This window comes from Lipotes vexillifer, unplaced genomic scaffold (assembly GCF_000442215.2).
Source record: "Lipotes vexillifer unplaced genomic scaffold, Lipotes_vexillifer_v1.1 scaffold591, whole genome shotgun sequence".
NCBI classification, from domain to species: Eukaryota; Metazoa; Chordata; class Mammalia; order Artiodactyla; family Lipotidae; genus Lipotes; species Lipotes vexillifer.
In genome coordinates this window covers 4,386,217-4,402,382 of record NW_006791954.1, presented here as the reverse complement: position 1 = coordinate 4,402,382, position 16,166 = coordinate 4,386,217, and the positions used below count along the sequence as shown (strand labels likewise).

The 16,166-nt window shown below is 40.0% G+C and overlaps 1 protein-coding gene across 2 annotated transcripts in view; it reads left to right on the top strand.

Moving 5' to 3' along the window:
* The window catches only part of IKZF3 (IKAROS family zinc finger 3), an 84,594-nt gene that overhangs the window by 14,473 nt on the left and 53,955 nt on the right, over positions 1 to 16,166 (top strand). Inside the window, exons 2-3 of one of the 2 annotated variants that reach the window (XM_007465172.1) lie at positions 8,233 to 8,286; positions 10,669 to 10,770. In XM_007465172.1, coding sequence (XP_007465234.1) covers positions 8,233 to 8,286; positions 10,669 to 10,770 — 156 coding nt within the window. Of the gene's footprint in view, positions 1 to 8,232; positions 8,287 to 10,668; positions 10,771 to 16,166 lie in introns of those variants that run through there. The other variant, XM_007465174.1, reaches the window with a different exon arrangement.

Sequence of the window (16,166 nt, the reverse complement as noted above, 5' to 3'; positions counted from 1 at the left end):
AGTGTTAACTAGGGTTTTCTGCTTGATTGTAATGTTGGCTTTTAAATGAGGTAAGAAAAATGATTTTACCTAATGATATCAAAAAATCCCAATGTATATGCTGAGTTTATATTTGTACACATACAAAGGTACATTTTAAAATATTTTATCTGGATGTTTGGCATCATGTGGGTTTTTTTTAACCCTCTGAAAAGTCACATTAATTTTTTAATCAGTGAAATTTGTAAAATGCTTTGTATGAAGGGTGCTGTTTAGATCCTTTATCTTTTTGATTACTGCATTAATGGAAAATGCTTTTGCCTGAAATTCCAATTGCAGGAGTTTTGGAAATATTGATAGAAGATGGTCATTGTTAAGCTGTTTCCTAGTATAATATCTTTAGAATTTTGTTTTTTCCTGATCCAGAGTTTTAATGTTTGTTTTAAATAAATAGCTTTGCAGTGAGTGGTACCCCAAGCAGCAATGAGATATTCTAAAATCTAGAGCTGTGCTATTCAGTAGAACTTTCTACAGTGATGGAAATATTCTTTATCTGTGTTATCCAATATGAAAGCCCCTAGCTACGTGTTCTGTTGATTACTTAAAATATGGTTGGGGGGACTTCCCTAGTGGCGCAGTGGTTAAGAATCTGCATGCCAATGCAGGGGAGCCGGGTTCGAGCCCTGGTCCGGGAAGATCCCACATGCCGCGGAGCAACCAGGCCTGTAAGCCACAACTACTGAGCCTGCGCCCTAGAGCCCACGAGCCACAACTACTGAGCTCGTGTGCCACAACTACTGAAGCCCGCACACCTAGAGCCCGTGCTCTGCAAAAAGAGAAGCCACCACAATGAGAAGCCCACGCACTGCAAGGAAGAGTAGCCCCCGCTCGCTGCAACTAGAGAAAGCCCGCGCGCAGCAATGAAGACCCAACGCAGCCAAAAATAAATAAGTAAAAGACTTCACCTTTAAAAAAAAAATCTTAAAAAAAAAAATGTGGTTGGGTAACTGAGAAACTAAATTTTTAATTTTTATTAACTTAAATTTAAACTCAAATTGGCACATGTAGCTAGAGGCTATTATATTGGACAGTTCAGTATTAGTGCTAGTATTAATAATAGATTTAGAGCAGGTCTTGGTAAACTTTTTCTGTAAAGTACCAGATAGTGAATGTTTTAGGCTTTGCAAATCATATAGTCTCTGTTACAAGTACTCAACTCTGCTGTTGGAATACAAAAGCAGTCATAGACAACGCGTTAATGAACGGATTTGGCTGTGTTCCAATAAAACTTTATTAACACTGAAATTTGAATTCCATCTAATTTTCAAGTCGCATGAAACAGTATTCTTTTGATTTTTTTCAACCATTAAAAAATGTAAAAATCATTCTTAGTTCACAGGCCATACAAAAGCAGGTGATAAGCTGTAGTTTGCAGAACCTTGACCTAGAGTGTTTATAAGTAGCAAAGATAGAGATATAAAAATTCATGTGTTAATTCAACAAATTTATTGAGTGGCTATCACAACTGGGCACTATTTTGAGAGCTGAAGATACAGCAAAATAGCAATATAAATTAGAGTCAACATCCATGTTTTCATGGAGTTTACATTCTGGTGGGGGGAGACAGATTTTAAAAATGAACAAATGTATGTCAGGTGGCGAAAATGAAATTTTTAAAAATAAATTTATTTATTTATTCATTTTTATTTTTGGCTGCCTTGGGTCTTTGTTGCTGCGCAGGGGCTTTCTCTAGGTGCAGTGAGTGGGGGCTACTCCTCATTGAAGTGCACGGGCTTCTCATTGTGGTGGCTTCTGTTGCGGAGCATGGACTCTAGTCATGCGGGCTTCAGTAGTTGTGGTGCATGGGCTTAGTTGCTCCGCGTCATGTGGGATCTTCCTTGACCAGGGCTTTAACCCGTGTCCCCTGCACTGGCAGGTGGATTCCCAACCACTGCGCCATCAGGGAAGCCCGAAAATGAAATTTTATGAAGAAAAACAAAGAGAAAAGAAAGTGCCAATGGAGGATGACATTTTATTATAGGGTAGTTAGGTAAAACTTGTTCAATAAGGTGACTTTTGAGCACACACCTGAATGAAGTAAGGAAGTGGGCCACTTGGCTATCTAGGGGAAGAACATTTTGGTCAGAGGGAAGGGTAAAAGCAAAGGTCCTGAGGCAGGAGCATGCTTTACCAATTCAAGTAAAATGGAGAGATGTAGAAAATTGACAAGAATTGTATTTCAACAAAATTAACCCACTTTGGAATTCTTCCATCATTTGCATCAGATATGTATAAATATCAGTAAAGGGAACTATATTTCTATCAAAAGCAATATAGGGACCTTTCCTTCTTAGCTTTCTAGAGCATTCTTTTTGGAAAATAGTTTAAAACTATGTAGACTGCCAACACATTAAAAAAGACCCCAGTAGACCCCATCACGGAAACTTTTTGAAGTCTTTTGTGGACTGAAGTATGAAGGAATTACAAAATGATCCATTAAAAACTGTAAAACTTTTGCTGCACTTAGAAATGTTTAACGGGTTTCTGGTCTTCAGATGGGAATTCCTTTACCATCTATTCACTACTGGACTTCATATGTTTATAAAGACCTTTGAGTTCAAGGGGGGAAATGCACTTCCGTCAATTTTGTCCTTGTCTTTTAAGTATTTTTTAGCACCTAAGAAGAATGTCTGTGTAGCCTGATTATAGATGGCTTTAATGTCTCCTTCAAGTTCTGAATACTCAGATAGTCAAATCTTTTTCTCTTGGAAACTGTACTCAGTTCCTTCTGGTGTTATTTACAGCACACAAAGGCTGCTTGAAAAAATATTGAGAGATATTTAAATGTCACTGTCAGAGTTTAAAAGGTTCAGGGGACCAGGACCTTTTTCCTTTAGGTCACCAAATCAAAAGCCATCTTGCTCTGTAGTAACGAAAAGGTGTTTTCACACGAAGGTTGTTCATGTGAAACTTTTGAGCTAGTTTTCTTTTTTTTTTCCTGTTCCGAATCCCTTTAGTGTGCAGTTAAAAGTTTCACAGTTAGCTTTAAAAAAAAAAAAAAAAAAAAAACTTAAAAAAACCCACTATCAAACTTTCTGAAAAGTTGCAATACTGTACAAAAAACTATTTTTTTCCGGAAATTTTGAGAGTAAGTTGCTGACATGAAGCTCTGTCACCCTTGAATACTTTAGTGTGTGTTCTACCTTCTCCCACGTAACCACAAAACAACCATCAAAATCAGGAAATTAACATTGATCTATGACTACCATTTTAAAAAAATATTTATTTATTTATTTGGCTGTGCCGGGTCTTAGTTGCGGAATGGGGTATCTTCGTTGCTGGGTGCAGGATCTTTTAGTTGTGGCATGTGAAATCTTAGCTGCGGCATGTGGGATCTAGTTCCCTGACCAGGGACTGAACCTGGGCCCCCTGCATTGGGAGCACGGAGTCTTAGCCGTTGGACTACCAGGGAAGTCCCCATGACTACCATTTAATCCTCAGACCCCATTCAGATTTCTCCAGTTACTTCTATAACGTCCTTTACTTCAGGAGGATTCAGCTCAGAATCATACATTGCATTTAGTTGCCACGTCTCTTCACTCTCCTTCAGACTGGAATAGTTTCTCAGTTTGTCACGACCTTGACACTTTTGAGGATTACAAGCCAGTTATTTTGTAAATTACCCTCAGTTAGTTTGTTTTCTCACGTTTAGATTCATGTTGTGCATACTTTACAGGAATATCATAGAAGTGATGCTGTGGGGTTTTTTTTATATATAAATTTATTTATTTATTTTAGGCTGCGTTGCGGCTGCGTTGCTGCGCGCGGGCTTTGTTGCGGCGAGCAGGGGCAACTCTTCGTTGCGGTGCGCGGGCTTCTCATTGCGGTGGCTTTTCTTGTTGCGGAGCATGGGCTCTAGGCGTGCAGGCTCAGTAGTCGTGGCTCGCGGGCTGTAGAGCGCAGGCTCAGTAGTTGTGGTGCAGGGGCTTAGTTGCTCTGCAGCATGTGAGATCTTCCCGGACCAGGGCTTGAACCCGTGTCCCCTGCATTGGCAGGCAGATTCTTAACCACTGCGCTACCAGGGAAGTACAATGCTGTGTTCTTTTCATTGTCAGTGGACACATAATTTTCATTTGTCCCATTACCGATGATGATCACTTTGCTCAGTTACCGTGGTGTCTACAGGGCTCTCCACTATATAGTTTCTCTTTTCATGTTTGTAATAATAAGTATTTTGAGGAGAAGCACTTTGAATCTATATAAATATTCCATTTGTTACTAGGCTTTCAACTTATTAACTTTCTTATTAATGTCAATATGGACTCATGAATTTCTGTTTTTTTTTCAATGAGTTATAATCTAGTACTATCATAATAATTTTGATGCTCCCTTGTCTCAGATTTGGCCAGTGGAAACCCCTTCAAAATGGTTTCTATATCCTTTTAACATAACCTCTTCGTTCTGTGAGCACTTCCTTGCTTTCTGACACAACAAAATGTTCCACTCTCACCTGTACTTTCCCTGCCCCAGCCTTGGAGTCAGCCATTTCTCCAAGGAATCTGGTTCCTTTAAGTTGAGAATGATATTTAGAAGTTAATATCTATATGCTAGAAGCTGTTGTGGTGTCACTGCTCCCAGGTGCTCTCAGTGGACAGGGCTAGAGACTATGTGTATGTATGCCATACATATACACACATTTACATCTATATTTTGTATCAATTGATATACAGTAGAAGCCATGTGTTCCTGCCAATACTTGCATTTCCAATATAGGACCACAGGTTTCCATATTTGTAACTCCCTTCTCTGACAGAGAAAACCTGGGTCTCGTTATCTGTTATTATATTTTTCTTATTTGATCAATCCTCCTTTATATAACCAGTCATCCATCGCCACTGCCATCTCCTCTTCAGTGAAGATGCTTTCCTTGCCTCATTTGGGTTTTGACATTCTGTCCTACAGCCACTGATCTATGTGGACACCCTTTTCAGCTGTTGGTGTCTGACATCCCAGTGCAAGGCTGCGCCTAATATGTGGATGCCCTCTTTACCCCACTCAAGTTTGGACACTTTGCACTGGACCGCATCCATGCACAGAAACTCTCCTCACTCCATTTGGGCTCCTTGGTGCCAGCCCTCACTGTCCCTGTGCAGGTACCTTGCTCACCCTGTTTACTCTCTGAAACCGGAGCACCCCCAGGCATAGATGTCCTCTTCACTATGCTCAGGCTCTGACTCTTCATGCTAGGCCATCACTTACTTGGATATCCTCTTCATGCCTCTCAGACTGTAACACTCCAGGCCACGTAATTCTCCCGCCCTTCTTATCTGTCTCAGGCTCTGACTTCCCATGCTGTCTGCCCTTCATATAGAATCCCTCCTCATTTCATTCTGAATGTCTACCACACACAGGCACACTCTTCATGCTGGTTGGTCTCCAGCAGTCTGCCTGGCCTGTCCCCATTCCTTGTATGGATGTTTCTTTCACCCATCTTGGGTTTTGACCCCACATAGCAGGCTGCCCCTTTGCTTACTTTAAAAATATTTGTATTTTCCCTGCCCTATGCTTTGCTGCTAACATTTAATGGGTGGTGTGTTAAACTTTTAAAATGAGTATAGAATGTAAGTACAGTGACTACATTTTTCAAAACAATAATTGGAATGTGTCTGAAATATAGTATAGAATATTTGAAATCAGTGCTATCCAGAGCAGTTTTGGGTATATGATCACCATTAAAATAAAGAGCAGGGACTTCCCTGATGGTCCAGAGGTTAAGACTCCGTGCTCCCAATTCAGGGAGCCCAGGTTCGATCCCTGGTCAGGGAACTAAATCCCACATGCCGCAATTAAGAGCCTGCATGCCGCAACCAAAGATTCCGCATACCACAACTAAAGATCCTGCACCCTGCAACAAAGAACCTGCACGTGGCAACGAAGGTCCTGCATGCCTCAACTAAAGACCTGGTGCAGCCAAATAAATATTTTTTAAAAAAAAGAATAAAGGAGAGTTTCAATTTCTTTCTTTCTTTCTTTTTTTTTCTGGCTGCACTAGGGTCAGTAGTTGCAGTGCATGGGCTCAGTTGCCCTGTGGCATGTGGGATCTTAGTTCCCTGACCAGGGATTGAACCCATATCCCTTGCATTGGAAGGTGGATTCTTAACCACTGTGCCACCAGGGAAGTCCCAAGAGTTTCAATTTCTAGCAATAGAAGAGTACCTCCTATTGAACCAAACTTCCAACAGATAACAATGATAGGTTCTGGACAAAATACGAAAAAAATCTGTTACCTGCTACCAACTTGTTTTTATGGCTTTTTTGCCCAAGGGCAGGCCCCAGTTTTAGCATCAGGGTGACCAAAACTTGAGTAGATAATCCACAGTTTTACTAGCTTAAAAAACGATAGCAATCACAACAGTTGGGAGGCAAAGGGGGAAATCCTAGAATGGAGAGGGCAGAGAGGGCTTTTTGTGTATAAATTCTCTGGCTGGACCAAATCTTTAGCTAATCCTTGAACTACACATGTATGGGTCATACCCTGAGCAATCCATCAGAGGTGAAAGTAACTGAATAGAGATTTACACTTCTGCAAGAGTGACCAACTTGTCCCAGGTTCCCTGAGGGTGTGAAAGTTCTGTGGTGTGGGAAAATCCTCAATCCCAAGTATACTGGGACAATTGGTTATGCTAGCTGCTGCCCACCACAAATGAAACAGAATTTGAGTTTAACTACATGCTTTAAAAAGTAAAATAAACAAAGAAAAGATCTTATATGCTTCAAAAGAACATAACAGACTCCAGAAATTCTGTAGTATCTTTATAATGTCCAGGGTACAATCCAAAATTATTAGGTTATATGAAGAAACAAGAAAATGTGACCCATACTCAAGAGAAAAGGAAACCAAAGATGACCGAGCCCAAAGTGACATAGGTATTGGACGAGGATCTTAAACAAGTATAATAATTATATTCAAAGATGCAAAGAAGGGCTTCCCTGGTGGCACAGTGGTTGAGAGTCTGCCTGCCAATGCAGGGGACACAGGTTTGTGCTCCGGTCCGGGAGGATCCCACATGCCGCGGAGTGGCTAGGCCCGTGAGCCATGGCTGCTGAGCCTGCGCGTCCGGAGCCTGTGCTCCACAACGGGAGAGGCCACAGCGGTGAGAGGTCTGCGTACCACAAAAAAAAAAAAAAAGATGCAAAGGAAAATATGCTTGTAATGAATTAACAAAGAGGAAATCTAGCAGAGAGAAATGGAAATTCTAGAACTAAAAATTATAATATCTGAAATAGAAAACTCACTGGATAGGCTTGACAGCACATTAAGATGAGATAAGAAAGAGTAAGTGAACTTGAAGATTTATCAATGAAAATATTCAATCTGAGCAACAGAGGAAAGAATTTGGGGGGGGAAGAATAGAACCTCAGGGAACTGTGGGAAAATATGAAAAAGTCTAACATACATGTAAATGAAGTCCTAGAAGAAAAGGGGCAAGAGAATGGAGGAGAAAAAGTATTTGAAGAAATAATGGCTGAAAATTTCTCAGGTTTGGTGAAAAACATAATTTTACACATAAAAAGTTCGGTGGACCCAAGTGGGATAAATGTGGATAAAACCACACCTAGACATATCATAGTCAAACTGCTAAAAACCAAAAGTCAGGAGAAAATCTTGAAAGCATTCAGAGAAAAAGAATACATATATATAGGAAGACAACAATACAAAATATCACTGACTTCTCATCAGAAACAACGGAGGATAGAAGATAGTGGAACGCCATCTTTAAAGTGCCAGAAGAAAACTGTCAACCCATAATTCTATGTCAAGTAAAAACAACCTTTAAAGCTGAAGGCAAAATAAAAATATTTCCAAATAAATGAAAACTAAGAAAAGTTGTCATTCATACAGCTGCCCTACTAGAAATGCTAAAGGAAGCTCTTTAGACTGAAGAGAGACAATACCAGAAAGGAACTCAGGTCTTTATGAAAAAATGAAAAGCACCAGAAATGCTAAGTATATGGGTAAATACAAAGTACTAATTTGTTCCACTTAATCTCTTTAAAGTATAATTGCTGCATGGATTCATTTTATTCTCCTTGAGGCATATTTTAGGGAGGATATAGAGAAACAATAGTCCTGCTCTGAAGAGGAAATCAGCAATTACGTCTTCCAAAATAGTATCCTTATTAAATTTAGAGTGCTCAAATCCGAAAAAATTTACTCTAAGTAGCTAATATTTGTAATCCTTTTCTTTTCAGATATAAAACCAAATGTGGAACTGAAAAGCACTCAAGAGCAGTCTGTGCCCACAGGTAACATCAGGGCTTTCCACTCTGAAAATATACCGTTACTGAATAGACCAAAGGAAGAGGAATATTCTGATTGCAATAAAAATGCTATGGAAATGTGTTGGGGAAAAAATGTGGTTGTCTCTTCCTGATACAAAAATAACATATCCATTTAGATCATATAAGTTCTTTGGCATCACAGAGCCAAACCATCTACCTAACATTAATCACTGGTTTTTAATTTTCTTTTCACATTTTTTCAACTGATTGGTTTGAATAAAGACAGTTTTTGTTGAACAATATAGTAGCTTATATTTGAACAACTTGTGCTTTTCACTCAGGAACAGTGGTCAGCAAACTTTTTGTAAAGGGCCGGAGAGTAAATATTTTAGACTTTGTGGGCCATATATGGTCTCTGTTGCCTATTCCTCTTTATGTTATTTACAATCCTTTAAAACTGTAAAAACCATTCTTACCTCCTGGGTCCATACAAAAACAGACCATGGCTAGATTTGGCCTCAGGCCACAGTTTGCTGACCCCTGCTCCAGAATAAACTATAAACATTTAAAGTAATCTATTTCCTAACAATAACTTCTGTGTTTTCTCCATTGATTAACTCACTTTGTTTGAATCAAAGCTTTTGCTATATTACAAAATTTACCACTTAAGTGCCTTGTTATATTTCTGTGAGTTGTAAGCTTATGTTTTTGGGGTTTTGGCTTTTTAAAATTTATTTATTTATTTACTTATTTTTGGCTGCATTGGGTCTTTGTTGCTGTGCGCGGGCTTTCTCTAGCTGCAGCGAGCAGGGGCTACTCTTCGTTGTGGTGTGTGGGCTTCTCATTGCAGAGGCTTCTCTTGTTGTGGAGCACGGGCTCTAGACATGTGGGCTCAGTAGTTGTGGCACGTGGGCTCAGTAGTTGTGGCTTGCGGGCTCTAGAGCGCAGGCTCAGTAGTTGTGGCGCATGGGCTTAGTTGCTCTGTGGCATGTAGGATCTTCCCGGACCAGGGCTTGAACCCGTGTCCCCTGCATTGGCAGGTAGATTCTTAACCACTGCACCACCAGGGAAGCCCTAACCTTATGTTTTAATTGAACCTGTACCTCATATTAGTTGTTCAGGCATGCACTTTACGTCCATTATTTCAGGCTTGAGAAAAGTAAACTATTTAGAGTCTTACTGTCTAAGAGTATATGTTATAATATGCAGAAAAGAGAAACTTTACCTATAAATCAAAACCTGAGTCCATGATGACCACATTTTCAGGACCTCTTAGTCATGGATTTTATGTAATATGTTTCCATTTTACTCCTACATGCCAGTAAAATGTCCTGCTCCATGTGTTCACTCATGCCTGCAGCTGAAAGGAAGACCCTGCAGTTTCTAATCACCTCTCTTATTTCAGCCCCTCCTTAGTGCCACAGGATTCAGTGTCTTTATTTGTTGCATGTAATAGATTCTCAGCAGATATTTTACTGAAAATTGGGAAGGAGTTTAATAGCAAGTGGGTATCTTTTCTGTTCATTTCTTTTATCATCTTTTTGTTAAGATACCGTGCTTATATGTGAAATAATTCCAGCTACGTCATGCCTTCTTCCTTACTTCTAATACTATCAGTATTTATTGTACGAAATTATATTTTTGTTAAACTTGATTTTTAGTAAGTTTGCTGTTGATTTAACCATGCTTTTATTATGTCTACTGCCTTTTACGTAGGAACTCCCATAACACTTTTTTTTCCCCTTAATCTCATGTCCGAGTCTACATTATAGGCCTGAGTCTTGCATTATAGCTGTGCATTTGTTTTATCTACATCTGTAAAGTATAAGCTCCTTGAAGACAGGAATTATAATCTATTCATATCTGTAGCCTTGTCAACATTTAGTAAATGTTTGATGAAATACAGGAATTTGGGGGCCAGTATGCTTTCCACAGAATCACATTTATAATGTGAACAGAAAAGGAAAATAGGATTTGGTACAGAAGCTTACAGGCTTCCTCTCAGGAAAGCATCTTTCCCAAATTGAGTTATGCCAGTAGTTTCAGACTCAGTATTTCTCATCACTATATGTTAATATTTCTTGGTCTTAACTAGCAATAGCATCCTACTGAATATTCTGAGATATACCAAAGGAGAGAGAATTTCAATCCAAAGGAACTTGAGTGCATTTTAACTCAGGTGAAAGAAATAGTCAAGAAAATGATGTCTAATGGAAAGGCACATGAACCTCGGGCATCTTTCTAAACCTCAAGAGTTTTCACATATATCTTACTTGGGTATATGTGAAAGCGATATTGTCTATCACTAAGGGATTGGGTGAAGCTGAAATAGGAGTCTTACTTAATACATGTTTATAAAAATCCTTTAAAGTTGACTGCATAGTTAAAATTCTTCTTATCTCCTAGAAGGTTCGGTGCTTTTGCATGACTACGATTTAACCAAACCTCATGAAACAGAAAATGTGGATGGTACAGAAGGCCCAGCCAATCAAGATGAAGACATAGGAGGTGAGCCATAGTGTATAGACCAGAAACTAAAGATACCGTTCAGGCTCAACATGGAGAAGAAATGAGGAAATCTCCGAGGAAAACTTGCATTTGTGGGTTGAGTTGGAAGGAATTCAGTTTTGTTCACTTTACAAATATTTATATTTAATAATTTGCTACAGGATGTCAGCAAATTTTGAGAATTTCAGGTGCTTATTCAGTGTTCAAGTTATACTAACTTCTTTTTTAAATTTTTTAAAATTAATTTTTATTGGAGTATAGTTTATTTACAATGTTGTGTTAGTTTCTGCTGTACGGCAAAGTGAATCAGTTATACATATACATACGTACACTCTTTTTTAGATTCTTTTCCTATATAGGTCATTACAGATTACTGAGTAGAGGTCCCTGTGTTATACAGTAGCTTCTTATTATCTACTTTATATATAGTAGTGTGTATATGTCAATCCCAATCTCCCAGTTTATCCCTCCCCCTCCTTCCTCCTCGGTAACGATAAGTTTGTTTTCTACATTTGTGACTCTATTTCTGTTTTGTAAATAAATTCATTTGTACCATTCTTTTTTAGGTTCCACATGTAAGTGATATCATATGATATTTGTTTTTCTCTGTCTGACTTACTTCACTCAGTATAACAATCTCTAAGCCCATCCATGTTGCTGCAAATGGCATTATTTCATTCTTTTTAATGGCTATTATTCCATTGTATATACGTACCACATCTTTTTTTTCTTCATCCTTACTGGAGTATAATTGCTCTACAATGCTGTGTTAGTTTCCGCTGCACAACAAAGTGAATCAGCTGTTTGTACACATATATCCCCATATCCCCTCCTTCTTGAGCCTCCCTCCCACCCTCCCTATCCCACTCCTCTAGGTCATCACAAAGCATCGAGCTGATCACCTTGTGCTGTGCAGCACCTTCCCACCAGCCATCCATTTTACATTTGGTAGTGCATACACGTCAATGGCACTCTCCCACTTTGTCCCAGCTTCCCCTTCCCCCACTGTGTCCTCAAGTCCGTTCTCTATGTCTGCATCTCCATTCCTGCCCTACCACTAGGTTCATCAGTACCTTTTTTTAGATTCCACATACATTCGTCAGCATATGGTATTTTTCTCTTTCTGACTTACTTCAGTCTGTATGACAGACTCTAGGTCCATCCACCTCATTACAAATAACTCAATTTTGTTCTTTTATGGGTGAATAATAATCCATCGTATATATGTGCCACATCTTTATCCATTCATCTGTTGATGGACATTTAGGTCATTTCCATGTCCTGGCTATTGTAAATAATGCTGCAATGGACATAGGGGTGCATGTATCTTTTCGAATTATGATTTTCTCTGGATATATGCCCAGGAGTGGGGTTGCTGGATCATATGGTAGCTCTATTTTTAGTTTTTTAAGGAACCACCATACTGTTCTCCATAGTGACTGTACCAATTAACACTCCCACCAACAGTGTAGGAGGGTTCCCTTTTCTCCACACCCTCTCCAGCATTTATTGTTTGTAGACTTTTTCATGATGGCCATTCTGACCAGTGTGAGGTGGTACCTCATCATAATTTTGATTTGTGTTTCTCTAATAATTAGTGATGTTGAGCATCTTTTCATGTGCTTTTTGACCATCTTTATGTCTTCTTTGGAGAAATGTCTATTTCGATCTTCTGCCCATTTTTTGATTGGGTTGTTTGTCTTTTTGGTATTGAGCTGCATGAGCTGTTTGTATATTTTGGAGATTAATCTCTTGTAGGTCGCTTCATTTGCAAATATTTTCTCCCATTCTGTGGCTTGTCTTTTTGTATTTCATTTTTTAAATAATATGTTTATTTTACTTCCATCACAAAAGTAATACATGTTCATGATAGAAAGTTTGTCTGGGATATTTTCCACCAATTCTCCAATTCTCCGGACACCAACTGGGCATCCAGCAATTCAATTCAATTCAATTCTTATGTTAACTTCTAGAGTTAGTGCAGAACCCACAGGTTAAGGGCTCAGTCCCACAAGACTGCCCTCACTTCAGACACCACTTAAAAGTACCAGGTCCCCAGGTTACCTGAACTTCTGTCCAACTTGACTACAAATTCGGGATTTCCCACAACCACCCCCACCCTCAGGTTTGATAATTTCCTAGAATGACTCACAGAACTTAGGAAAGCACTTTACATACTATTACTGGCTTATCATAAAGGACACAACTCAGGAACAGACAAATGGAAGAGGTGCATTGGGCAAGCTATGGGATGGGAGGGTACAGAGCGTCCATACCCTTTCTGGGCACACCACCTTCTAAGCAGCTTGATGTCTTCACCAGATGTTCTCTGAATCTTACAGTTCAAGAGTTTTTATAGAGCTCAATCTCCAGTCCCTTTCCTGGAGGTTGGTGGGTGAAAGTTCCAACCCTCTAATCACTTGGTCTTTCTGGTGACCAACCCATCCTGAGGCTATCTAGGGGCTGCACCTTAAGTCACCTCAGTAGCATAAACTCAGGTGTGATTGAAAGGGGCTTGTCATGAATAGCAAAAGACACTCTTATCACTCAGGAAATTTCAAGGGTTTTAGGAACTTCGTACCAGGAACCTGGGACAAAGACCAAATGTAGTCTTTGACCATGAATCTCTTATAGCAAATGCATCATAGAAGTCAAAACCTACTGGCACATTACTAGAGTCACACTCAGTCATTAATTAGTCCAGTCCATCATCATAGCATATGAAAATGTCTTCTAGGGTGAGACTGCTCAGATTTGCAGGCTTCCATTTGATCTTGTCAGGTTCCAAATGCAGGAGTGGTCTCAGCAATACATGGCTTCATCTTTTCAAGCATCTGGTATAACTAAGCTAAAACACAATATTATTCCCTTGCTCTGAGTCTCTATTGAGATTGTAATATAATATTGGATTGCCTTCATTGCATAGCCCATTGATTCATTCCTTTGCCCTCAACTACTATTCCTCCTTCTCTCCATTTATTTATACTTAAACTTTTCCACCTTTGGAAGGAACTTTAGATTCAGCTACTGTGATGTTCTAGATTTCAGGCAACAATACTAGTCTAGTAAGTGCCTCCCCTTCAGTTCACTTCTATTCATATAGGGTAGAGTTACTTAGGTACGGAACTAGTGGGCTATTTTTACCACCAGGCAGTGGCTACTTTCAGTGTTAACCTTGATTTTGCTAAATGGAATGAAGACATAACCTGCCTTATCAGGCCTTTAGGAATTCTGACATAAAGGTTTAAAACTATAGTTACAGTTTCTTGCTTAGAAATCATCCCTGTTTCTGGCACTTGTAGTTGCATCCCTGGTCCTGTGACTACAGGGCATCAGATAGGAAAGAGAAAGTTGAGGTATATGGAGAAGAAAAAAAAAGTATAGTTATCATACCAGTGTCCTCTCTCCTTGGAAAGAATCATGTAATCATACCATGATCTTCCTCCCATGGAAAAAATTGCATAGTCATACTAGCAGCCTCTCCCCACCGTCTCTTCCCCAGATCCACCAGAAAAACAGAGGAGTCTATCTAGTGGGGACAACACTGCCTTAGCTCCTCTTATGTTGTGAACACACACTCTTTTTCTTTTTTTTAAAAAATTAATTAATTAATTTATTTTTGGCTGCGTTGGGTCTTCGTTGCTGTGCGCGGGCTATCTCTAGTTGCATTGCTGTGCGTGGGCTTCTCATTGCGGTGGCTTCTCCTGTTGTGGAGCACCGGCTCTAGGCGTGCGGGCTCAGTAGTTGTGGCGCATGGGCTTAGTTGCTCCGTGGCATGTGGGATCTTCCCAGACCAGGGCTCGAACCTGTGTCCCCTGCATTGGCATGTGGATTCTTAACCAATGCACCACCAGGGAAGTCCCTGAACACACACTCTTGAAGACATATAAACCAACCTTTCGCACCTACATCTCCCCCTGTTTTAAACAACCAATGTTTCAACTGCCTGTTCCAATTCTCTATGAAACTATTATTCTGAGGAGAATATCTCTCTGCCTACTCATTATTTGATGTTATGAGCTGTAAAGTGTGTTCCTTGCTCTGAATAAATGTGATTTGGTGGTCCAGATGGGTGCAATATCTTCTGTTCTGGTTCTTTTATAGTAGTTGGACCATTTGCATCTACCACCAGGTAAGCAAAGCCCAGTCCAGAGTCAACGCCTATTCTATCAAAACCCATTTGTAGCCCCACTGGGGCTACTGACATTGGTTCAGTGTAATCCACTTGCAAGCTGTGTGTGGGGTCTTCCCCCTGAGGACTCTCCGCCATAGCCATCTGCAGCCTCTGTTTTTCTTGTTGGCATACTGAACAGTTCTTGAAGGCATTTTGAGCCTCAGAGGGCACAAAAGGAATATGTGCAGATTCAGCCCTCTGCACTGCTTTGGTCCCCAAATGTCCACTTATTTCATGGACCCAAGTGGCCACCTCAAGCTAATACCCCATAATATCCATGGATGATTGGTCATTATCCAATCCTGGAAGGGGTTTCTTCTGTTAGGCATCAACCTGTCCTACTTTAATGTACCCGTCCAATTCCCATAGTGCTTTCCATAGGGCTATGGTTCATATGGACATCCCTTTAATAGACCAGACTTCCATAGCCCTCTGCTTATCGGTATGGCTAGACCATTGGCCATCACTCATGAGTCAGGTAAAAAACAAAACATAGAGGCTTTCATTGTTGTTCGATTCTTCCATCCCTGTTAGGTAAACAGCGTGTAATTCATCCCACCAAACTGATTTGTTTTTACCTTCCTCAATCAGAGTGGTAGTCTTCCAAACAGGATATTGGCCGTTTACCTTGGAACTGCCATCCATAAACCAAACAGCGTTTTGTTGGTCAGTCAAGAGCTGTTTATAGGGCACTGTCCAAGTGGCAATAGAATCCGGCAGCTCCTTACACAGTTCAAAAGTCAGTCCTAGGAGAAAAGAGGCTCCCTGCTTGTGAGTATCTCCTACTTACATTCCCCTTGTAGCACAATCCTGTATAAACCATTTGCATTTTATTATGGAGCTCTTCTGGGCGTTGCCCTCCCCCCATTAGAGCATTTTTCTGACATCTCCTAAGACGTCATGGGTGTTTCAGATATTAAGATTATTTTTTGTCCTGCAATCATAGGGGCAGTTTCAATTAATTTCTGATATCAGCCTACTAATTGCCCCTCAAATAGAAATTCTCTATTCCATCCTCCCCATAGTTGTCACTGGGAAGCACTCCCAGGCTTCTGCCGTAAGCCCCAACCTATGTTCTACATAGAGCTATCGCACAAAATTTGTCCGCACCAGCACTCCAGCTTCTCTTCTACACTGTGTGGACTTGGGCAATCTTATCCATCCTCATTTAGCATGTCCAATTAATATCGCTTGAAGGATAGATTTACATGCCTCCTGTTTT